The 26,266-nt window shown below is 44.1% G+C and overlaps 1 protein-coding gene across 1 annotated transcript; it reads left to right on the forward strand.

Annotated features, from left to right (window-relative positions):
• The first annotated feature begins 12,266 nt into the window (after nucleotides 1-12,266).
• LOC145413706 (zinc finger BED domain-containing protein 5-like) lies at nucleotides 12,267-13,091 on the forward strand. The gene is made up of 2 exons (XM_080283361.1): nucleotides 12,267-12,842; nucleotides 12,948-13,091. The coding sequence occupies exons 1-2, from the start codon at nucleotides 12,267-12,269 to the stop codon at nucleotides 13,089-13,091; spliced, it is 720 nt and encodes a 239-aa protein (XP_080139487.1).
• The last annotated feature ends 13,175 nt before the right edge of the window (nucleotides 13,092-26,266 follow it).

The raw sequence follows: 26,266 nt of genomic DNA on the forward strand, positions 1-26,266 counted from the left end.
ATTTATTTTCCAAAGACAAGTGTGCCCATAAGTTCGTCTATGGACCAGTAATCATGGAGCACATGTTTTCTCACGTGGGCCATCATCATGGTCAAGGCAGACCACACAAATAACCCCCACCTCCACTGGAACCCAGTCCTTCATTTTTTTATTCCCACTGGCCATAACCTCCAGCCAGTGCACACTTATGACCTGGTGATAGTTGATTTCAGCAACAAGGTACTGCATAATGGCAGTGGTGAAGACTGCCTGGAAAAAAGACATCATAGTCTACGGTCAGGGCAACAGCTCATCAAACTGCACACCTGCCCCTTTCTCATCAAAAGCAGGCACAGAGGGCTCAAATCCTGCCATCTCCTCCCACACAAAGACATCCACTTTTCCAACACCTGGGACCCTTGGCCGTGATTTCTGGCCAACACGTCTTTTTACACCACATGCAACATGCCCTCACCCAACCCTCACCCACGTTCTACCCCACAGGGGCTTCCACGGGCAGGGGGAAGGAGGGAAAGGAGAGGCAGAGGTTGGGGGAAGTACGGCGGTGATGGCTCACCTGTTGCGGACCTTCCCTGGGGAGATGCTGGTGGTCCAGTCACACCACATGAGGGCTGAATGGAAATTGTAAATGTGAAGGGCCAAGTTGAGGAGATAATGCCCTCAAAGTGCTGGATTTTGATGAGGACGTTGGAGGGAAAGACTGCGGCGAACTGGCCATGGGAGTGGTAGTGAGATGCAGTAGCTGTGTTTATGTAGGAGATGACCATCACCATCTCACTCGCTTTCCCAGTGGCCAGGGTCATCCAGCTCTTCCTTCAACATGAATTCGTCACTGTCATAGGCCCTGCCATCCTCCTGTAACAATTGGAGAGGCTTTTCAGGCATCTCAGGGCAGGCTGGGGATTGTGGGCAAGACACTTCACTCTCAACATGGTAGCTTCCCCCTCCTTCGGAAGAAGTCCCGCCACTCACGCTACTGGAAGACATAGTTTCCTCCAGGGCATGACCTATGTCACTGTCACTAAGCCCTTTCCCCGCCGGTAAGGGCTGAACTTTGGCAGGGGTAGATGATGCAATCGGCCTGGTGGGTGAGGGGACGGAATCAGACAAGGAGGCTGAAGAAAACATCACTCCACACTGTAACAAGGCCGTGTACAAACTGAATCGTGCATCAGTGGGGTACCTTGGGCACCTCCCTACCCTATGGTAATGAGACAAAATGGTTGCGGGTTCAAACGGTGGCAGGAAGATGCTTACGTGTATTGCCTCTACCCGGCGGTCCCTCAGCAACCAAACTGTGACATGTATACACGTTACCCTGCGGATGGTGGGTTAAGAATGTCCAATTTCACCTCCAGTGACACAGTCTTACGTACAAGCTTCACGGGAACATCACCAGCACCACCACTAGCAGGCCACTTACCACCACGACTAGGGCCTCCACTAGCACCACCACTAGCCCCACCATGTGCAGCACCCTTATGAGACATTATCTCACTTATTTGGGCCCAAAATCACACTGCTCTACTCACGGCACTGCTCGAACACAGTTACAATGCATAACGATTGCAACTTGCATAATGTTGGTGGTGCAATACGATGCATGGCGGGAGAGAGTAAGGGAGATCCTCATTCTGAGATGGCACGTGTGAGAAGAGCGATATGGGTGAGCATGGGGTGAGTGATGGCAATGGGACCTGCGCGATCGTTTCTGCGCATCCCGGGAGGCGGGCAGGCTCAGCTGGCCGCGGGAACAGGCGTGATTCAAAATTTCGGCCCGTCATCTGCGGGCGCGACATCAGAGGGCCCATTATTAAACCGGGGATCACCCATTGGGTATCGGGGCCTGGTGCAATTTGTACCCCTATCACTAAGCCAAGGTATTGCATCTAGGGGTATCGTATGTAGGGGCATTACTGTATATATATACTTTTTTATGCGAAGAAGAAGGAACCAAAGGCCAAGAGCCCGCACTTACAGTTCCCTCCAAGAAAAAAACAAAAACAACACAAAAGAGAGCCAAATTCAAGATCCGTTCATTTCAAGATGCCTTGACACACTGCGTTTGAAAGACTGGAGATCATAGGAAGTAGGAAATACAGACAGAAGGAGACAGTTCCAGAGCTGACCTGTTGCATAAATGAAAGACTGGGAGTAACAGTTAACTCTTGCATTAGAGAGTTGGACAGAAAAAGGATGAGAGTTTGTTGCTAGACGGGTGCGTAGCACCCGTCAAAGAGGTGGAGGGATGCAAGCAGACAGCTCAGAGGAGCAATGACCATGGAAGTAGCGATAGAAAAGAGATAAAGAGGCAACAGTACAGTGAAGAGACAGAGGTTGAAAGGAGCCAGTAAGAGAAGGAGAGTTAATGAGACGAAAAGTCTTTGACTCCACCCTATTAAGAAGAGCTGTATGTGGGGAGCCTCTCCACACATGAGAGTTGTACTCCATACAGGGGCAAATAAATCCTGTGTCCTGTATAAAGTCAACAACTGTTCTGGGGTAAAGAAGGTACGGAGCCGGCTTAGCAAACCTAATTTCTTGGAAGCAGAGTTTACAATAGATGTAATATGATCTTTCCAAGATAAATCCCGAGTGAATGAAACTCCAAGCATGTTCAAGGATGATGTTGGATTGAACTGGATATTATTAAACTTTAGTGGGTACTCCTGTGGAAGATTTTGTTGGGTTGATAGGTGTAAAAACTGGGTTTTTGAGGCATTCAAAACAACAAGATTATTTTTACCCCAGTCAGAGAAACGAGGCAAGTCAGACATTAGGAATGCCATAAATCATCCCTTGTTTGTTGAAGTAACTGCTGAGATGGACGTTGCTGGAACCGAATGGAAAGGTGAAGGGTGGAATCATCTTCATACGAGTTGATAGGGTTAGATGTACAGCATAGAAGGTCATTGATGAATAAAAGGAAGAGAGTTGGTGATAGGACAGAGCCCTGAGGAACACCACTGTTGATAGATCTAGGAGATGAACGATAGCTATCTACAACAGCGGCTATAGAACGACCAGAAAGGAAGCTACAGATGAAGGCACAGATGGAAGGATAGAAACCGTAAGAGGCAGTTTGGAAATTAAAGATTTATGCCAGACTCGATCGAAGGCCTTTGAGACGTCAAGTGCAATGGCAAAGCTTTCGCCAAAGTCCCGAAAGGAAGATGACCAGGAGTCTGAAAGGTAGGTGAGAAGATCGCCAGTGGAACGTCCCTGACGGAACCCATACTGTCGATCAGAAAGAAGGTTGTGATAGGAAAGGTGCTTTAAAAATTTCATGTTAAGAATAGACTCGAAAACTTTTGAGATACAGAATGTTAAAGCAATTGGACGATAATTAGAGGTTTGGGAATGGTCCTCCTTCTTTGGGACTGGCTAAATGAGAGCAAACTTCCAGCAAGAAGGAAAGGTACAAGTTGATAGACAGGGACGAAAAAGTTTACCTAGGCAGGGTGTAAGCAGAGAAGCACAGTTCTTGAGGACAGCAGGAGGAACTCCATCAGGCCCATATGCCTTGTTAGTGTTGAGGTCTGTGATGGCAGAAACTATATTAGCTGAAGAAATTTTAATGTCAGCCATGAGGAAGCCAGAGGGGGGAAATGATGGAGAAACAGCACCGGAACCGTCTAAGGTGGAACTGGAGGAGAAAGTCTGAGCGAAGAGATCTACTTTATCAGTAGAAGAAATAGCTACAGAGCCATCAGAGTAGAAAAGAGGAGGGAAGGAAAGGTTTTTGGCAAGGTGTCAGAAGGAGCGGGAAGAATTCGAGTTGGAGAGTTGATATATATATATATACATACTTAGGCTGCTTCCCCCAACGAAAGGGAGGTAGCCGAGACAGAACGACACACTCTCATTTTACTCATCCACTCAAACACATTCATTCGCATCTTAGCCCCAAAGGGGAGAAGGGACAGATCCTCAACGCACCACACCACACGAGGGTCAACTGCGCAGTGCAATTAGTGACATCTGCAGCAGGGCCCGACAGTAGAACTGTTTTACCCCTGCCACATCATAATTGACCCATCCCCTTACCCACACCTGTCCTGATCAGTCGATCAGACCAAATGTGGGAGAATATCCCCTCAAGGCTGCGTCATCATTTATTCATTCACAGTTTCTCTCCATTTATTTCTGTCACGCACAGCCACTCTTCCTTGCTGAACAGACATCCCTATCGCATCCAACGCTCTCTTCACACTATCCATCCATCCTATTCGTGGTCTTCCTCTTAGCCTTACACCTCTCACATCAGATCTAGTTATCTTTTTCATCAATCGATCATAATCCATTCTCTCCCTATGCTCAAACCATCGCAACACCCTCTGCTCAACTCTACCAGTCATCTCCCGAACAACTCCAGTTCTCCTTCGCACTTCATCATTTCTCACTCGATCCATACCCGTCACTCCACACATACTCCTCAGACACCTTATCTCCATTACATTCAAACTTCTCCTCTCTACTAAACCCATATTTCATGTTTCAGCCCCATTTAACGCAGTCGGTACCACAACACCCTCATACAGCCTTCTCTTTACATCAATACAAAGCTAACGACATCTAAACACTTTTTCATTCCTCCCAGCACTTTCCTATTTCATTCATTCTAAACTTCACTTCTGCATATATTCTTCCATCCACAGCAACATGTGACCCTAAATACTTAAAACACTCTACCTCCTCAAGCAACTCACCATTCAAAACTATATTCATCCTCCTACCATCTAACGACTGCGTACACTTCGTCACTTCACTCTTATTCTCATTTACTTTCAATTTCCTCCATTCACACACCCTTCCAAACTCCTCTACCAACTGTCTCAATCTCTCCTCTGAATCAGCCACCAGTGCAGTATCATCTGCAAACAGCAGCTGCTTCAGATTCCACTCGCTACCATCAACATTCGCCAGACTCAGATCTCCACCTAAAACACTTGCATTCACCTCCCTTACAACACCATTCATATAAATATTAAACAACTAAGGCGATATCACACATCCCTGCCACAGCCCCACTCTCATGGGAAACTAATCACTCACAGTATTTCCCACTCTTACACACGCTCTACTACTTACATAAAAACTTTTCACCCCTTTTAGTAACCTACCATCAAGTCCATACAATCTTAGTACAGGCCACAAAGCCTCCCTATCAATTCTCTCATACGCTTTCTCTAAATCCATGAACGCCCAAAACACATCTTTGCCTTTTGCTAAATACTTTTCACACACTTGTCTCACAGCAAACACCTGGTCCACACATCCCCTCCCTCTCCTAAAGCCACACTGCTCATCACCAATCACTCCCACTGTACCCTCTCTAACTCTCTTAAATAACACTCTACCATACACCTTACCTACAACACTCAACAGACTTATACTCCTAAAGCTAGTACATTCATACTTATCACCCTTGCCTATAAAACAACGGGACCAGACAAGCACTTGCCCAGTCAATTGGCACCATACCTTTCACAAAGCACACATTCAACAATCTTACTAACCAGTCAAGAATAGTCGCTCCAAAACCCTTCAGGCATTCCACAGCACACCCATCGATATGTGCAGCATTCCCTGTTTTCATCTCCTTTACTGCCTCCTGCACTTCCTCCTTCGTGATCAAAGAATCATTGAACTCACCCAGCACATTTATTCCTTGCACCCTTCCATCTGCCACAATCTCACCCTCCCTTTCCTCCTCTACATATAACAATCTTTCAAAATACTCTGCCCATCTCTTCCTCACTGCATCCTTCCATCCTCTGCTTTTACTCGTTCTTCCTTCCCATACTCTCCCTTTCTCACCCTTTTCACCTCGTTCCAAAACATTTTCTTATTCTGTTGAAAATTCTCAGTCAGCCGCCTACCCCACCTCTCATCTGCTGCCACTTTAGCATCACGCACAGCCCTTCTCGCCCTGTTTCTCTTTTCCTCATACCTCTCATATGACATCTCATCCTTCCTCTGCAGCCACACTTCATATGCACGTCTCTTCTCAGCCACAGCCATACTTACTTCCTCGCACCACCATTCACTTCCTTTTCTTACACCACCACCCACACACACACACACACACACACACACACACACACACACACACACACACACACATATATATATATATATATATATATATATATATATATATATATACTACAGGGATTTTGTGTAACTGGTCATTTCATGAAGTCCCTAGGGAATATATATATATATATATATATATATATATATATATATATATATATATATATATATATATATATATATATATATATATTGTTTCTCTGCAGAGAGAGAGAGAGAAAATGTGTGTGTGTGTGTGTGTGTGTGTGTGTGTGTGTGTGTGTGTGTGTGTATGCTCACGTGCGTGTGTGTGTGTGTGTGTGTGTTTGAGTGCGGGCGCGTTTGGTGTGCGGTGTGAACTAGTGTGCGTGGGTAGGTGCGTGAAAGCATTTCTGTTTATGAGAGTGCTCGTGTTTTACTGCTGTAAAATTGAGGTACTGGTAGTACGCTGAGTGGTAGTAGTAATCATCGTTGTAAGTACTACCTGCTAAAAGTAGAGGCACTACCGCTACCACTACTTGTATGACAACGTTTAGGACAAGTAGTACACTATTGTTACTCTGGCCGATACTTTAAATACATATAGGTTATTTTTCTGAATAATACTTCTGCCGTATATAATTTAACTCCAGCACTTCGTAGTCATCCTTGTATCAGTAAGGTGCATCCCAGATGCAGGTTGTGACTTCCATTCACTGAAACTCAGGTAACATATTTATTGCATACTTTTTCCTTCCTAGGAAATACATGGAAACTAGAAATAACTAAGCCTCTTGAATAAAATATGCAAAATGGTCCTTTCATTACCTAATGTAAGGGCAGTGAAATGGCGGGGGACAGGGCAACGTGAAAGCGATTTGTTTGTGGCAACCCCATGGGATTTGGGAAGCTGGCAATAGATAGATAGATGTTATCGTTTACTCTAACCGTTAATTATATTCACAGAAATATATTGCAGTTCCTCGAGAGAAGACATACACAAAAAAAAAGAACATAGGCAACGCTATGCTGTTGCAACCCTCCATCTGACCAAGCTCATACCCCCACCTCATTCCACACTTAACCAAGCGCTTAATGGCCCTCACCCCCTGCAATCTTTTCTTTTAAAGGTGGGCATAAGGAGAACGCCTTGAGGATACATAATCTGGGCCCTTCTGATTCCTTGCATAGGTGACATTGAAAGCTTTGGAAAAGTTAATTTTTATCATTTCATTAGTAAAAAAAAGTGAACTACTTAAGACAGAGGATCCTACCTATGAAAAGCCTCCAGTTCTAAAACAACTGTGTTAAATTCCATGACTCTATAGTGAATACCTTCTGAGTTCTGGCCCTGAAACGAAATCTCTACGCCCGGCCAGCCGCCGTGCCACCCTGCCGCTCAGCTCTACAGACGGACACCTATTGATTCCATCGATAACAACACCCTCCTCTGGCTTTGTCAGGTGGAAAGTAAAAACTACACCAGTTAAACAAATTTACGATTAATAACAAATCATTCAGGTCCATGGAAAAAAAAAAAAATCATTGCCAAATTTGGCACAGTTTGGATATAATACCAAACGGAACACCGCCGAATTTCCACTGCCATCTGGTGCGCACCAGACTCAGACTTGTCCGCTTTGCGTCTAACACAACATGACTAAGAGTAGTGAGCTAGGTTTGGAATACCTCAGAAATGTAGTGCTGGTACTGTTTCACTGTTGTTACTAAGAATTAGTGCCGTACATCTACTCACAACTAAAAAGAAAAGCAGCACTAATGCGTCGCGTCATTACTTGTAGTACCACTACATCAAACACTGTTAGTACTGGTGGTGGTTTTAGAACTAATGGTTTGGCGGCGGCGGTGGTGGTGGTAACAGAAGTACGTATGCATGTATTATGTCAGCGATGATGCTACTAATGCACGCGTGTTCTGTAGCTGTCAGCATGAACACACATGACATGGCGGGCAGCTCTACCCAAGGAGACCTCAACAAAGCATGAACATATGCGAATACATGGAGGGAAAGACAACTGCACCCTCTCAAATGACCGTCTTCGGATGGGATGGACTGACAGATGCGCAGACTATCGACCTCAACACTCGTGACACTATAGTCGCGGCGCACGACTCTGAGGTTGTCATTATCGTACCCTGGCAACCTACCATTCAAAAGTGCGTCCGATTTTGTATTATATTATACACGAATCATAGTATTTTGTACGAATATATTATACACGAATATTATTATACACGAACATATTATACACGAATCACATGCGTCTCATATTATACATAAAATCAAAAGCACAGTTGAGAGGTAGGTTGCCAGGGTACGATAATACTAACCTCAGAGTTGCGCGCCGCGACTATAGTAAGAGAAGTAGGTAGCGGTGGCAAGTAATTACAATACACGGTGCAGTAACAGTCATATTTGTCACTGCACTGTCAGTTAGAACATTAGTACTGGGTAAACTGCTAGTAAGGATATGAAAATAAAAGTAGTCAGTGAAAATTCTAACCTACCCAGTACCACCACGATTGTTGTGTTTGAAAGTTAAAACAAGGTAGGGCATGCATGATGGTAGTACTATAGTCGCGGTGCATGACTCTGAAGTTGTCATTATCGTATCCTAGCAACCTACCCGTCAACAGTGCTTCCGATTTCGTGTATACTATGATGTTTGTGTGATTCGTGTATAATATGTTCGTGTATAATGATATTCGCGTACAATATATTCGTGTATAATAATATAATTCGTGTATAATATGATGCAAAATCGGACGCACTGTTGACAGGTAGGTTGCCAGAATGCGATAATGTCAAGTTCAGAGTCGTGCACCTTGACTATAGGCGATGTACGATCAGTATATGGTCCATGACAGTAAAATCTGTTTACTACAGACCAGAAGAATATGGAAATATTGGTTAAATCATAGAGTAACAATAATAAACTGGTGAGATTTTTTCCTTATATTCGTGCTTGAGAAGCGAGAGGTTTTTGTTGCGCGCGCGCGCGCGTGTGTGTGTGTGTGTGTGTGTGTGTGTGTGTGTGTGTGTGTGTGTGTGTGTGTGTGTGTGTGTGTGTGTGTGTGTGTGTGTGTGTGTGTGTGTGTGTGTGTGTGTGTGTGATCAAAATAAGCATTTTTTTTACTTTTTGAGGGTCAGGCAAACCAACAAGCCAAAGGCCAAGGTTACAGGACAGCGTAATCTAATACTTTTAACACAACTTAAATTGAACTTTGCGGACGTGTTGACAATAAGGCAAGAACGAAGGGATTTGATTTTGGGAACAATCAGTCAGAAGACAATGCCACAGGAAAAGGTCAAAGACCAAGATCACAGGGCAAGGCCAACTCAGTAAAGTTTTATATGATTTGAGCTAAATTTTGTGCAATGATCAAGGATCAGGCATGAGAGAAAGTAATAAATTTCCATAGCAATCAGTCAAAGGTCAAGGTTTCCAGGCAGTCAAAGTTCGACCCGTGTTTCTCAGTGTGAGCAGAATAATTACTGTAAAACAGTTTTGAATCAAACTCGATGAACCAGTTGAGGATCACCCGAAAGGTTGATCTATTGTTTCTGAGAAAGTTAGGTCTAACGACAAAGTTCTATGGAAAGATCAACTGCAGCAGTTTTTTCCAATGTGTACTAAACATTGTGGAAAGGTTCAGGTTCGGACAAGGATACACGTTTTACTATGAGAACAATCAGTCGAAGGTTAAGGTCACAGGTCACATGTTAAGGTCACTGGACAAAGTCAACTAACCAGTTTGAACCTGGTCGGAACCAAAGTTGACGGAAGGATTAAAGGCTGAGGAGGAATGGAGTACGTCGATTTTATGAGTAATCTTTCAGAAGTCAAGGTGATAGGGTTAAGTCAAATATTCAGTCCTTAGACCAGTTCGTAGGTGCGGTTTTTGCATTATTTGAAGGCTTTTTTTTTATGAACCGTTCCAATTAAATCATATTGGCAATAAGAATAAAATCCGTGGTATCATCTGTTCTCATTGTAATGCAGATAACAGTGAGGGTACTTTAGAATGGGGTAGTAGCCAATGTAGTCCAAACTAGGGTGCTTGGATCCCGAGTAGTTCTCAGAAATATATATATTTTTTGGCATTGTTTAAATTACTTGAAAATTTCAAGCTAATATCCTATATTAAGTGGATGAAAAAAAAACGAGAGATAAGAATGTTGGGGACAGACAGGGAAAGCATAGAGAGAGGAAAGGATGAAGGGAGGTAGAGCCACTGGTTATGCTAATCCCAGTTTGAGACACTATTGATCCTCAGAGGCATACTTATGTCACAACACACAGGTAACATAGGAAATTCTGAGAAGACAGCCTTGAAGTAGGAAGGAAAGGTTTGAAATACCTTTTAATTTTTTGGCCCTCCAGCCTTTGTGATGCATCATTTTCTGCAATGCATGTCATCAAAGCAAACGGATAGACTACGTGGGTATCTTGAACAATGATTAATCGCTGGATTAACCTCCCCAGCGTACAGAATGTCGAAAAATAATCAGAAGACAACAACCTAAGGTTCCTCATCGAACTGTATATATTTTACGTAAGTACCGTCTTATGTTTGTGTTTAGACCTGCATTATTTGCTTGCATCGTTCACTTAAAATTACTTCGTAACTGGCTGGTTTGGGCGAGGATGTACTAGGTCGCAAATAATCTGAGTAGGAGTCCAGTAGTCAACATAGTTTCGATAACATTGGTATTCATGATAAAGTTGGTAGTGATAGGGCGAAGAGTAGATGTCAGCAATGAGAGCATAAGAATGAGAATAATGCTAGGGTGACAGTGATAGGGATATGGGTGAGGGTACTTGTATGAAAGATAGGGGTGCTAGTAGTGGCAGTGATATGAGTGAGCGAGTAATGATAAGGATGACAATACTGACAATGAAAGAGGGAATGGCGGTGGTCTCTATCTACGTCAAACACCACTTCTGTGACCTTGACGCTGGGGAGGAAGGGTGAGAGGAGGAAGGGAGACGGAAGTGGGGAAGGGAGAATGAGAAGAAGGGGAGAGTGTAGGAGGTGGAAATAGGCTGTATCATGGGTAGGAGGGAAGGTATGTGATGTACTGAAGGGGGAGGCGAGGGATGGAATGAATGGACAAAAGAAAGAGGAGGGACGGTGGAAAGGGAAGAAAGGGTAAAGTGGCAGGAGAGGATGGAAGACTGAAGGAGTAGAAAGGTATGTGCTACAGAGTGGGGAGAATCATGGGCAAAGAGGAAGATATGGAAGGTGAGGGGGAAGACAGAGTGAGTTTGGAGGAGATGCAGCGGAGGGAGGTGGTGTGAGTAGGGGAAGTAATGAGGGGGAGCGGTCGGGAGGGAAAAGAAAAGAGGGAAGGTGAAAAGGGGAAAGTGCATAGGTGTATGTAGAAAGTACAGATAACGGTAGGCCTGTTGGAACATGACAATATTATCTGTTGAAAACAAAATAATAATAATTCTACTAAGATCTAACCAAAGTATAAGACAAATTAATTGAAAAGATGAAAGGTCTCCCGAACTCACCACACCATCTGTTTAACCTGCAGGAAAAGGATAGAAAAAAATACCATGGATGTTAGAAAGAGCAAGCATAGATATTTATATGGAAGAGTTAGAAGAGGAACAGCTATGCACTGTATAAAATCTCTTTTACTAATTTGTAAAAGAAAGAGCGAACACAATCTCAAAATGTTCTCATTAGTAAGCAGGCGTCTCACTGTTGTTATCATACACTTCAGCCTGGAAATGAACAACACTAAGTTATTATAGACTATAGTCTGAAAACATTTGTCTAGCAGAATTTTGAAGGAATCAATACTTTTTGCACTAACTGTTGTCACTGGTATAGCCTATTCCGTTTTTCTTCTCGAGCAATCTACAAAAGGTGAAGACGTAATGCAGAAACTTACAGAATTCTTTGAAGGTGAAGGTCTTGACTGGGGTAATCTCTGTGGGATATGCACAGATAGAGCTCCAGCCATGTTGGGTCCTCAGTCAGGTTTTGTTATAAGAGTTCTACAAAAAGCACCAAATGCTATACCTCTTCACTGCATGATCCACAGGCAAGCTCTTGCTTCAAAAACGCTGCCCTCAGAATTACAGGACACTCTGAATACCATTATAAAGACTGTTAACTTTGTAAAAGGTAGTGCTCTTAACACACGCCTTTTCAAGAAACTCTGCCAAGATATGGATGCAGCTCATGAAACCCTCCTATTTCATACAGCAGTTCGCTGGCTATCAAAAGGAAATGTTGTTCAGCGTGTATTTGAGCTCAGAGAAGAGATCAGCCTCTTTCTCAGAATACAGAACAAGCAAGATTTGCTGTCAGCATGGCCTGCAGATAGCTTCGAAATACGGCTAGCCTACCTTGTTGACATATTTAAACAGTTGAACACACTGAACCTGGAACTACAAGGGAAAGGAAGCTTGATAATCCATTTTGTTGACAAAATCAAAGCTTTCATTCGTAAGATGGAGAATTGGAGACACAAAGTTGGAGTGGGAAACTTGGCAATGTTGGAGACAGTGTCAGAAATTGCAGAGGAGTCTGATGCTGCTACGCAGAACTTGATTACCCAACATCTTGAGGCCTTGGAAGGGGAATTTGAAAGATACTTCCCAGATATCCAAAGCCTAACTTCTCGGCTAGTAAGGTTCCCCTTCACTGCTCCAGTGACATGCATACCTGATGACAATGATGATGCCCAAACTGAGCTGTTGACACTTCAGGAGGATTCAGGAGCCAGGATGAAGTTTGAAACTGTATCTCTCACAGTATTTTGGTCATCAATGGCAGCTTCATACCCAAACTTATGTGACTTGGCTTTTCGCCACCTCCTACCATTTTCATCAACTTATTCATGTGAGGCTGCATTCTCTCAACTACTCCACATTAAAACGAAACATCGCAACAGACTTGAAGTGAAGCATGACCTACGGTGTGCTTTAAGTGAAACAAAACCAAGAATCAAGAAGATTGTTGATAATCTGCAACAACATCCTTCACACTGAGTGGAATGGGGATTCAAATGAAGGAAAAATGAACCTGGTATGAATGTTCAGAAGCAAATGGTCTGGGAGGAGGTGGGTGTGTCGCAATTGAAGGCCATGGTTGTGGCAGATAATTATGACTCACTATGATAGCATATCATTTCAGAATTATAAAGTTATCAGATTTGTAAGATTCAAAGATCAGATCAAATTGCGTGGGATTAATACACTTTTTCAATCCAGTGAATATTTTTTTATTGCTGAATCAGCTTTTCGCAATAATGCAATTTTTAATTACTCAAAGTATGGATTATTTATATGTGCATTTTATTATTCCTTTAGTACCATTTCAATAATTATATAAGATTCAGCTGAGACAAAATACACATTTCTTTATTAATACTTAACAAAAGAGAAAATAACAAATGGAATCAATAAAATTACACAATGTGCTAGAGTGATTTTTATATGGACATGATGAGTGTAGGACTGTAGTGTAGACAGTCACTGTAGTCATGGGTTATGGTTGGGGAAGGGGGGCCATGGACAAGGATCATGTATGAAAAGTGGGTAACGACCAGAAAAAGTTTGGGAACCACTGTTCTACAAGAATATTATAGTAATTTTTCTCTATCAGTGGTGCATCTCTTGCTTCTGAGTTTTATTCCATTAATTCTCGTCACAGTATCATTCTGTATTTCGAACAAATTATCGTATCTGGCATCGTCAAATTTGTGTATTAGATCTCCGCTGAGTTGTCTCTGTCTGTCTGTCTGTCTGTCTGTCTCTATTATGCGTATGTATTTAGTTACTTTAGCCACTGTCCTTAGGGTAAATTTCGCAGCGATGGGATCATTTTTGCGCCTCTGCGCTGCATTCTATTATCTCCAGTCTTTCAAATGCAGTGTTTCCAGGCATCTCGACATGAACGGATCTTGAATTTGGCTCTCGGTTGTATTGTTTTTTTTTTTTTTTCTCGAAAGGAACGGTTTGCGGGCTTCGGCCTTTGGTTCCTACTTCATTGTATATTCTTCCGAACCTGACTTCGTCCATAACTAGATTCCGGGACCACTGCTGTACAGTGTTGTGGGCGTGGTTTGACTAATGACGTATAAAGATAAGAGATTACATCGGAATTTATATGATCAAAGTTTCTTGCAATGAAACCGATAATTGTGTATGCTTTGTTACTGGCTGCTATACAGTGTTTTGAGTTCTGAGGTCGTTACTGATAATAACCCTTAAATTCTTCTCGTCCATTACTTCCGACAGCAGGGTATTGAACATGCGATATTTGTATTCATTTTGTTGCCAGAGTGCATTGCCTTACATTTACCTATATCTAATTGCTTCTACCATTTTTTATTCCAATTTATTAACCTATCCGGGTCGTTTTGTATACTGTAGATTCACAGTTGTTTTCGTATTTACTTTACCCCCAGTCTTCTTGTCATCTGCAAATTTCGCTACCATAGAAAAAAGACCAATTTCTAGGTCCTTGATATAAAGAGTAAAAAAAAAAAAAAGAAAGAAAAAGGTCCTAGAATTGACCCTTGATAAATTACGCTTGTTTCTGCTGGCCAGTCTGATGATTCACCATGTTTCACTTTACGCTGCATGCAATTTGTTAACGAATCACCTGTTTATGAACATAATTTACTTGAAAAGTTTTTTTTTTTTTTTTTTTTTTTAGTAGTCTAAGATGGGGCAGTGGATGAAATGAGTACGGAGGAAGAGGAAGGGTAAGGAAGATTGAAGGAGGGGGTGAGGAGAGAGGGAATGAGGGAAAAGGAACTTGGACAATGGCAAGATAGGAGAAAGAATATAAAAACATAACAGTTGAAGGAAATGGTGAATAACGGAATGAGAGAGAGAGAGAGAGAGAGAGAGAGAGAGGTATGTATATTAGTCTCTCTCTCTCCCTCTCTCTCTCTCTCTCTCTCTCTCTCTCTCTCTCTCTCTCTCTCTCTCTCTCTCTTCCTTTTCCTTTATAACTGTCATCATCACTTAGGCGACGGAAGAAGACAAGAGGGAGAAATTAATGATTAGATTTACAGGCAAGACGATGGGGTTTCCGACGGTTGTATAAGAGTGAAAGTGGTGTCGCCGAGGATAATAATAAACAAGGTGAAAAAAGAGGGACGCAAAGTTGTGGTGATAATGGAAGATATTAGGGAAATTTATATTGTTAGATTAGGAACAGAGAGGACTGGTTATAGTGGCTGATGCTCCTTTTAATTTTTCTGACACTTTACTTCGAGGATTCTCCTCTGAGCTGAATACTATCCACGTCTAATTCAGGTAGTCTAGGCAAGTTCACTGCCAGGATCTGTCTAGCATGAGCCGACCGGCCTACTGCAGTTATCTCCTTTTCTTATGTGCTCATGTATTCTAACATCGTCGTGAGTCCTTACGCTTACCGAGGGATAAGAGACAGACTGTTCTTCCAGTCATTTCGTCGATCATCTAGCACAAGCTGCGGTGAAATGGTATTTTGCTCTGGTTTTCTGACAAATGTGATATGCTGTATATGGAAACAAAATTATACACTGTCGACATGGTAAACACTGCTAAAAATCGCCTCTTAATCATGAGTTTATCATAAATACTAAGAGAATAACCTAAATTATTGAAGCTCTGACAACTGTAATATCAAGCAGCGACAGCACTTGAACTTCTGGTTATCTCTTGGTAGTATATGTCGGCCTGAGCGACGACCCTGCCTTGCGCCCAAGAGTTCGAGTCTTTCAGAGGTGACTGAAGATTTTCAGTCACGTAATGTCGATTTTCTACCCATAACAGTTATGGACTTTTATTGCCTAACCTCGATTCCTTACGCACAATAGAAAGTAAAAGAATATGGGACCGGCTATTGCCGTTTTTGCAATAACCATAGCTATGTTGGACTTGTTGATCCTTCGACTAAAATCTAATTGTGCCCCACCTTTCAACCATCATAGCAAAAACCTCCTCGGCTCCTCCCATTACAACACATTTCACCCTTCTTCCTTCTTCCTGGCCACACCCTGCTTCAGATAATACCCTCCTATCTTACACCCCATTCAGACCCTCTCTATCCCACTTTCCTTCTCGGCCACACCCTTATTCCATTAGCCTCACCCATTCCCCTCCATTTCTCTCACCTCCACCCTTCCCTTCCTTCCTTCCTGACCTTGCGTAACTTAAGCCACGCCCTGCCCCTATTACTCCCAGTTTTCTTATCTCTAATTCCTTCTTTACTTACCAGATTTGTGTGTCTTTATTTTCATTTCGTATCCTGTTTTATATTGCTCCATGAATTTATACTGCACTCTACACCAGTACATCCTCCCTCACCAAACATCACACCCAACCTCACCACACATATCCTGCGTCACCACCAGCACACCCTGAGTCACTAAACACCACACTGTGAGTCACCTTATTCCACGCCTTGCCTCAACCACAGACCTTACCCTGAGTCACTACGCGCCACACCCTGAGTCACCACACACCACTCTCTGCCTCAGCCACAGACTTCACCACTCGCCGTCTCACTACACACCACGATCTGCCTCAGCCACACACCACGATTTACCTAAGACACACACACCACACAGTACACTACACTACACTAATGACACACTACACCACAGCTCACAGCACCATCGACAACACACTAAACTACACCTCGCCACACCACACAACAACCACACCACACCATACTGCACAACAACCACACCACACCATACTACACAACAACCACACAGCATCACACCACATCGGACCATGCCACGCCACACAACACCACACCACACCACATGGCACCAAACCAAACATCACACCACAGCACAGCACAGTATACCACACCAGACCGTGCAACACCACACTACACCACACCGCACCACACCACGCTACGCCACACCCTTTCATTTTGTTACTGATCATTGACTCACGCTATCTGTTTTATGTTTCTTTAATGCTCAGGGTGGAGAGAGAGAGAGAGAGAGAGGGGGGGGGGAGAATGATATATGCGCATGTATATTTTATGTGTGTGTGTGTGTGTGTGTGTGTGTGTGTGTGTGTGTGTGTGTGTGTGTGCAATCCAATCTTTCTTTGTCTCACACACACACATGCGCGCACAAAAAAAGAAAACTCTCTCTCTCTCTCTCTCTCTCTCTCTCTCTCTCTCTCTCTCTCTCTCTCTCTCTCTCTCTCTCTCTCTCTCTCTCTCTCTCTCTCTCCATCAAGAAGAAGCAACACTAACTCGATGTGTCGTGGCTGTCAGACATTTGCCGGGTTAGGTGACGAGGGAGGCAGAGGAAGGGAGACGAAGGAAAAGAGAGGGAGGGAGGGAGGGAAGGAGGGAGGAGCAGAAGGTCTTGAAGGAATCAGGGTAATGTAGAAGTAGGAAGAGGGAAGAAGGGGATGGAAGGGAGGGAAGAAAAAGGAGAGGAAAAGGAGGAAGGGGAAGAAAAGAGATGGAAGAAGACAGGGAGTTGTAGGGAGGAAGTGTGACGGAGGAAGGATGAAAGGAACGGATGAGAAATGTGAAGAAATGAAGGTAAACAGGAAGAGAAACAGGACGGTAGAGATGCAAAAGCGGGAAAGAGAAAGGGAGAAGAAGGGAAGAGGGGAAGACACAGAGGAAAGGAAAGACGAGAGAGTTAATAGGAGGTAGACAATACAAATTTAGAGAAGGAAGAAGAAAAGATGGAAAAAGCGAGGAAAAGAGAAGAAAAGGCAAGAGGACACGAAAAAAATGGACGAGAGAGAGAGAGAGAGAGAGAGAGAGAGAGAGAGGAAAGAAGAGAAGAAAAAAGAGAGAGAGGAAGGGAAGGAGAAAAAATGAGAAGAAGGGGTAGGAGGAAAAAAAAAAATGGGAAGGGGAAAGAGAGTGGCGAGACTGGGAAAGACAAAAGGGAGAGAGAGAGGCAAGGAAGACAGGAGACGAGTGGGAGTGGGAAAAGGAGAGGAGAAAAAAGGGAGAAAGGAAAAGTGGGAAGAAGAAAGGGAGAGGAGCAAGGGGAGTAGAGTAGGAAATGGAAAAAGAAAGAGAGAGAAGGAGGTTAATAAGAGAAAGAGAATGTAAGGAAAGGGGATCGATGAGGCGGACTAGAGTAGAAAAATCAAAGAACGGAACTTGAATGAGGTATAACGGGTGCAGGAAGAGAAGAAAAATTAGAAAACATGAGAGAGAGAGAGAGAACCTCAGCTCCTCCCAGTCCCCACCCCAGCTATCGCAAGGCAAGCAGAGATAAACGTGACAAACACACACACAAAAACTAATGCGGCAAAAACAGGCAACAAAAAGACAGAACACTATGGATTATAAACACCTCTGCTATAACTCTCACTCCCACAATTCACCTCAACCTATCGCCTTCCCGCCTTCCTATTGGCCGACGCTGAAAGCAGGGAGCCAATGAGCGATCAGTCTCTATGACGTCACAGGGATTCCAGCGTGTGATTGGTGGAGAGGGATAGTTGATTGTTTTGTTGCTGACGTCACTGTATGAGAGAGAGAGAGAGAGAGAGAGAGAGAGAGAGAGAGAGAGAGAGAGAGAGAGAGAGAGAGAGAGAGAGAGAGAGAGAGAGAGAATAGATAGGCCAAAGATGGAGGGAAGAAAGCTGGGAGCCGGGGGGGTAATGGAGAGAAGAGAGAAGAAAAGCAAGAGGAAAAGAGGATTATGGGAAAAGAAAGTTAAGGAGCAATAGAAAGGAAAGGAAATTATATGAGGAAGGAAGGGAAGGTAATAAGGAAGAGTGCAACGGAAGGAGAAGATTAAAAGAAGGAAGAAAGGAAAGACATGAGTAATGATGGAAGGAAGGAGAGGAGGAGAGTGGGAGGGAAAGAAGGAACAATGGAAAGACGGAAATCCGAATGAAAAGGAAAGGAAAGCAAGACAATAAATGTTAGGAAGCAACGAAATAGGAAAAGGAGGGCGAAGAATAGGCAAGGGGGTATAATGATGAGAAGGGATATAAGATACGTGGAAAGAGGAAGAATGGAACAAGGGGTGGGAAGAAATGACAAAGTACAGAGGAAAGCAACTGAGAAAGAAGGCGGGAAGGAAGGATACAATGAAAGACAGAAGTACAAATAAATAAAACCACAAAGTTAAAAGCGAGAAATAAGCAACATAAAAATAACTGGGGAATGTGCTTACCTGTGGAGAATGTAAATGGGTAAATGATGAAATACATGAGCAGGATGAAACTAAGAATAAGGAAATTTTAAAATTCACGTCACAGGAAGAAAATAGACATAATAAATGAATGATTGAATTAAGGAAGGACCTGACAAAAACTGAAATCAAGATAAGAAGAAGGCCTGAAAGAAAAGGGCGACTGAACAAGGAAGTGTAATGCCAGAGGAGGGCGAGAAAAAAAAATGAGGAAGAACAGCGGGAGGAAGAAGGAGGAAGAGAAGGAGCGGGAAGGAAAGAATTCAAGGAGTAGAACTGGGAAATAAAACATAAGAGTGGAGGGGAAGACTGAGAAGTGATAAGGCATGAAAAGCAGAAAGGGCAGGTAAGGATGAATACACTGTAAAAATATAGACAAAGGAGAAGATAACAACATAAGAGGAGGAATAAATGCAAAAGGAAAGGAAGGAAGTGAGAGGAGAAAGAGAGCTCTGATGGCTCCACTATTGACGAAGAGAGCCGTCTTATAAATAATGTTGGTGATGACGATGGTGATAGTGGTGGGGGTGGTTGTAATAGTGCTGATAGTGGTTGAGGTGAGGTGTAGTGGCAGTGGTAATAATACTGACAGTGGTAAAGAAAGTAGCAGTGACAGTTCTGACACAACAGTTGTTGTTGTGGTGGTAGTGTTGGTGGTTGTATTGGCAACAGAAGATGTAGTGAATTGACTGTTGCCGTGGTGATGGTTGTTCTGGTAGTAATGATTGTGAAACATTTGATGTGATGAAGGTTGTAATTGTTGAGGTAATGGTTGTTGTGGCAATTATAATTATCGTAGTGAAGTGATTTATGCATTGATAGTTCTGATTGTTGTTAATGGTTGTTGTGAATAGACTGTTGTGATGACTGTGGTTGCTCTGGTGACGATTTTTGTGGAGTAGTTGTTATTGGGGTTAAAAAATTGTTTTTCTGGTTGTTGAGGTAATGGTTGTAGTGGTGATGATCTTGCTGTGGCAATACTTGCTGTGGTGGTGGTTGCTGTGGTAGCTGCTGTTGTTATTGAATAACCTAGGTATGTCCGACTGAGAAGTGCCACCAGCAGAAGGAAAGCAATTGCCCCTTCAGGGTCGTCCCGTGCAGCGAACCAAAGTTCCGTGGTAGTAGACAACGGTTCTCCACAGCGAGGGGTGAGGAAGAGTGTGAAAGTTTGGTTCCTGGATGGACATCGCATTATTTCTTTTCTCCACTCTTTTAACAGAGGCACCTTAGCAAGTTCCACATCACCCAGTTAATTGGTTATATGGTTACCACCCAGCGTCGTAAATGGTTTCCTGGGTTACAGGAAACCATTAAGCTTGTCACTGTGTGTACAGTCACCTGACATGGAAAGAGAAACCTTCTTTTGCACTTTAAATGTCTTTTATTTCTTTTAATTGGTAAATACCTAACCAAAATTTTTTCAACAACCCAACCTGATTTATTCTAACCTAAACTAACAAATTTTATGCTAACTTAACCAAAGTTATCCCATATGCAATTATATTTTCCCTGTTATTGATGGACCCTCTTCATACTCGAAAATGCACTTCTGTACACATTTATAAAGTCACTGAATCAGTTCAAAGGTGGGACAACGTTTTGTTAATTTTTAAGAGGTGGTCCTATGTCTTCTTAAGCAGCACAACAAACGCGAAGGTGCGTGTTCTATTGCCTCGGCTCTCCACCTGGCCCAGTCGACTGTCTCCACGATTATAAAGAAGAAGGAGGCCATTAAGGTTGTTGCTGGGGAGCTTGCAACATTATCCGCCTCCTGTATCACCTGCCAGCGAGAGCCTGCAATGGAGGAGCTGGAGTGGATGCTGTGCACGTGGGTGGAAGATCAGAACCGGCACAAGGCACCCATGAGCCAGGCTATTATTTGCACTAAGACTCTCTCACTCTGGGACGAGCTAAAGATCAGGCATGAGTTTGATGAAAGTGAGACCTTTAAGGCTAGCCATGTGTGGTTTGACCGGTTTAAGAGGTGGGCAAATCTCCACCACGTGAAGATGTACGGTGAGGTGGTGAGTGCAGATACGGTGGCGGCAGCAGCGTTTCCTGATGAGCTGAAATGCATCATCGCGGAGGGTGGCTATGGTGCGAAGCAGGTCTTGAATTATGATAAGATTAGGCTCGTTTGGAAGAGAATGTCCCTCAAGACATATCTTGCAATGGAAGAAAGGTCTATGCCGGGATTCAAGGCCTCCAAGGACCGGCTGACACTGCTGTTGGGGGGCAATGCCGAGGACGACCTCAAGTTGAAGCCGCTCCTAGCCTACCGCTTGGAGAACTCCAGGGCTCTGGTGAGGTATGTTAAGGAGAACCTTGGGGTTATCTGGAGGTCGAACAAGAAGGCTTGGTTGACTTCAGATATCTGTTCGTTGTATTTTCACTCATACCTCTCTCGTGTGCTGAAGAGGTATACATCTCGTGAAAATCTGGCGAACAGATTTCTCCTGGTGGTGGATAACAAGCCTAGCCACCTGCCCGCAATGAAGGAATGGGCCAGCAATATTGCGGTGGTGTTCCTACCCCCCAACACCACATCTCTGTGCAGCCAATGGACCAAGGGGTGATCGCTGCCTTTAAGGCCACTACCTCCGCCACACGATGAAGCAGTTGGTAAGGGCCTGTGACACTGATGACAGGACAACAGAACAGCAGTTCTGGAGAGGGTACAACATATGCCACGCCTTGGAGAATATAACTGCAGCATGGGACGAGGTGAGCCAGGTGACGATGAATGGTGTGTGGCGGAAGCTGTGGCCAGAGTGTATTCACTCCTTCACCGGCTTCCACGAGGGCGTGCAGCTTCCACCTGTCGAGTGTGTGCGGCAGGACATTGTCGAGTTGTCGCACCAGGCAAGATTCGGGGAGGTTGACGAGGATGACATGGAGGAGGTTCTTGAGAGCCACAGGGAGGAGCTCAGCAACGAGGAACTCCTCAATATGGAGACCCAATGGGTGCACCAGGATGCAGAGGAGGAGGAGGTTGTGCCTGATGTCCAAGCTCTCAACATCAAGATCCTGAAGGAGAGGCTAACGAAGCTGGACGAGATTATAGACCTAATGAAAACACACGACCCCCTCCCAGGACGAAGCAGGGACACGGCTAATCGGCTCGAGGAGGGTATGAAAGTCTACAGAACGATGCTGGAGGAGAAGAAGAGGGCAGCCAGGCAGTCAATGATCACAGCCTTCTTTAAGCAGGCCCCCCACCAGGCCAGCAAGTCACATAGGATCTCCCCAGCCCTCGACGAGCAGAGCATCTCCCCAGCCTTCAACCAGCAGAGCATCTCCCCAACCTTCAACCAGCAGAGAAACACCGAGGGACACCTCCGGCCGAGGACGTGCTCGGCCCGTTGTGCTGGACGTAACCTCCAGCCGATCGCCGTCTCCTGTGTCACCTCTGTCTCCACTAAGGCACTCCGCCACTCCATTGCTGCCTTTGTCGACCCACCCTCCATTTCCCACACCACTTCGGGCACTGTCTCTGTCTCCCTCACCATAACGAGAGCCACAGCAACTGACTCCATTGCTACCTCATCATTCATCGCAGTGGTCTCCCTTGCCACCTCACTGGACATCGTAGCTGTCTCCCACACCACCACCTCTATCATCGCATCGCACTCCATCGCCACCCCCAGAGCCATTGCATCGCACCTTATTGTCACCGCCTGAGCCAGCGCATCACACTCCATCGTCTCCGCCTGATTCATCACATCGCACTCCATTGCCTCCGCCTGAGTCATCGCATCGCATTCCATCGCCACCCCCCTCTGACCTCCCCTGGAGATAGGGTTTTAGGGCTTTGAGGAGGAGGATTGAGTGTTGGGGAGCACCACATATCCCCTAGCCTCGGGGGGGATAGCAAGGATGATGACCAGGACTGGAGATGGACTTACAAGAAGTACTGTAAGTGATGAGAGGTGTTTGATATTCTCTAATCTATTCCTTATGATTTTCAGGCTTTATTTGTTGTTTTCAGTGAATTATTTACAGGTGTTAGGCTTGGGTTAGCTTCCTTGACAGCTGTTAGGCCATTCAGATTGCCTTTAAAACCTGTTTTTGGGCTCAACTGGGTGGGTTTTGGACTTGGTTTGGGGGGAAACCCAAGGCTGGTAAACGGTCCACATTTAATTGGGTTAGGCCCCAGGAAAGAACTAGTGTCCAGAACAAAGTCATGAGAGCTGTCAGATGCGGCTTAGATGGGTTAGTTTAAGGTGTCTTGATCCCATAATGACAGTTTGGTGGGGTTATTCCTGTGGGGGCCAGTCTGCCTCTCTCCTTACTGTATTCTCTCCGTCTCTCTGTCTCTTCCGTTCTCTACTCAAGATGGGAGTTCAGCTCCTGTTACACCTTCCAACCTGAGAAGGAGTTTTTACAGAGAAACTCGTCTGCTATGAAAGGCAGGACAGATAATCTGCCATTGGGTTATCAGTTCCTTTTACGTGCCTAACATTAAAGGGTGGTGGAGTGACTATTGTTGACTGGTTAGTAAGATTGTTGAATGTGTGCTTTGAGAAAGGTATGGTGCCAATTGACTGGGCAAGTGCTTGTGTGGTCCCGTTGTATAAAGGCAAGGGTGATAAGTATGAATGTACTAGCTTTAGGGGTATAAGTCTGTTGAGTGTTGTAGGTAAGGTGTATGGTAGAGTGTTAATTATGAGAGTTAGAGAGGGTACAGAGGGAGTGATTAGTGATGAGCAGTGTGGCTTTAGGAGAGGGAGGGAATGCGTTGATCAGGTGTTTGCTGTGAGACAAGTGTGTGAAAAGTATTTAGCGAAAGGCAAGGATGTGTTTTGGGCATTTATGGATTTAGAGAAAGCGTATGATAGAATTGATAGGGAGGCTTTGTGGACTGTTTTAAGATTGTATGGACTTGATGGTAGGTTACTAAAAGGGGTGAAAAGTTTTTATGTAAATAGTAGAGCGTGTGTAAGAGTGGGAAATGCTGTGAGTGATTGGTTTCCCGTGAGAGTGGGGCTGCGACAGGGATGTGTGATGTCGCCATGGTTGTTTAATATTTACATGGATGGTGTTGTAAGGGAGGTGAATGCAAGAGTTTTAGGTGGTCTGAGTCTGGTAAATGTTGATGGAGGAGAGTGGAATCTGAAGCAGCTGCTGTTTGCAGATGATACTGCACTGGTGACTGATTCAGAGGAGAGATTGAGACAGTTGGTAGAGGAGTTTGGAAGGGTGTGTGAAAGGAGGAAATTGAAAGTAAATGAGAATAAGAGTAAAGTGATGAAGTGTACGAGGTTGATAGATGGTAGGGGGATGAATATAGTTTTGAATGGTGAGTTGCTTGAGGAGGTAGATTGTTTTAAATATCTAGGGTCACATGTTGCTGTGGATGGAAGAATAGATGCAGAAGTGAAGTTTAGAATAAATGAAGTAGGAAAGGTGCTGGGAGGAATGAAAAAAGTGTTTAAATGTCGTTCGCTTAGAATGGATGTAAAGAGAAGGCTTTATGAGGGTGTTGTGGTACCGACTGCATTATATGGGGCTGAAGCATGGAATATGGGTGTAGCAGAGAGGAAAAGTTTGAATGTAATGGAGATGAGATGTCTGAGGAGTATGTGTGGAGTGACGCGTATGGATCGGGTGCGAAATGATGAAGTGCGAAGGAGAACTGGAGTTGTTCGGGAGATGGCTGGCAGAGTTGAGCAGAGGGTGTTGCAATGGTTTGGGCATATGGAGAGAATGGATAATGAGCGATTGGTGAAAAAGATAACTAGATCTGATGTGAGAGGTGTAAGGCTGAGAGGAAGACCACGAATAGGATGGATGGACAGTGTGAAGAGAGCGCTGGATGCGAGAGGGATGTCTGTTGAGCAAGGAAGAGTGGCTGTGCGTGACAGAAATAAATGGAGAGAAATTGTGAATGAATAAGTGATGACGCAGCCCTGAGGGGATATTCTCCCGCATTTGGTCTGATCAGCTAGTCAGGTCAGGTGCGGGTAAGGGGATGGGTCTGTTATGATGTGGCAGGGGTAAACCAGTTCTGCTGTCGGGCCCTGCTGCGGATGTCACTGATTGCATTGCCCAGTTGACCCTTGTGCGGTGTGGTGCGGTGAGGATCTGTCCGTTCTCCCCTTTGGGGCTAAGATGCGAATGAATGTGTTTGAATGGATGAGTAAATGGAGAGTGAGTCATCCTGTCTCGGCTACCTCCCTTTCCTTGGGGGAAGCAGCCTAGGTATATAGATAGATAGATAGAACATTAAAGGAATACTCATGTAGCAATAGAGTCCATCTAGTACGACGCTGGTTCGTGTGCGTCAAGTTGGCTAAGAACTTAAGGAGATAGTGATCAGTATACACTTGCAAAGGGGATGATCCTGGACCAACATAGACAGCAAAATGTTGTAATGCTAAATTGAGTGCTAACAGTTCTTTCTCTATACTGGAGTATTTATGCTGAGTAGGGGAGAACTTTCCGCCAAAGTAAGATACTGGCATTTCTATTCCTTGGTCACTGCCTTGCACTGCACCAGCTGCAGTACCATCAGCACCTACAGCTAATTTGAATGGCTTATCAAAGTTGGGAGCATGGAGTACTGGTTTGTGGGACAAGATAGATTTAGTTTTGAGAAAGGTTTTTTCATAGTTTTCATCCCAATTAAATTTTGTGTCTTTCTTCAAAAGATCTATGAGGGGAGCTACTAAAGCAGAGAAGTTTACTATTAATTTCTGATAATATCCTATCATACCCAAGAATCTACTGAGTTCTCTTTTATTCCTTGCCGGGGGAGGGGGGGGGGAATTGATGATTGCTGTGACCTTAGAAGCAGGAGGGCTAAATTTTCCATGGCCTACTTGATAGCCTAAATACTCCACTTGAGCCTTTACAAAGTCACACTTACTCAGAGTCAAGACTAAGTTTGCATCACACAGCTTCTGCAATAAGCTCTATAGCTGATGTAGGTGTTCAGGCCAGGAAGTGCTAAATACAATGATGTCATCTATATAAGTGATGCAGTTTGGGATATCTTTAATGAGGTCATTCATGAGTAGCTGGAAAGTA

The sequence above is a fragment of the Coenobita brevimanus genome, chromosome 97 (genome assembly GCF_032717465.1).
Source record: "Coenobita brevimanus isolate Jiangsu-jjx chromosome 97, ASM3271746v2, whole genome shotgun sequence".
NCBI classification, from domain to species: domain Eukaryota; kingdom Metazoa; phylum Arthropoda; class Malacostraca; order Decapoda; family Coenobitidae; genus Coenobita; species Coenobita brevimanus.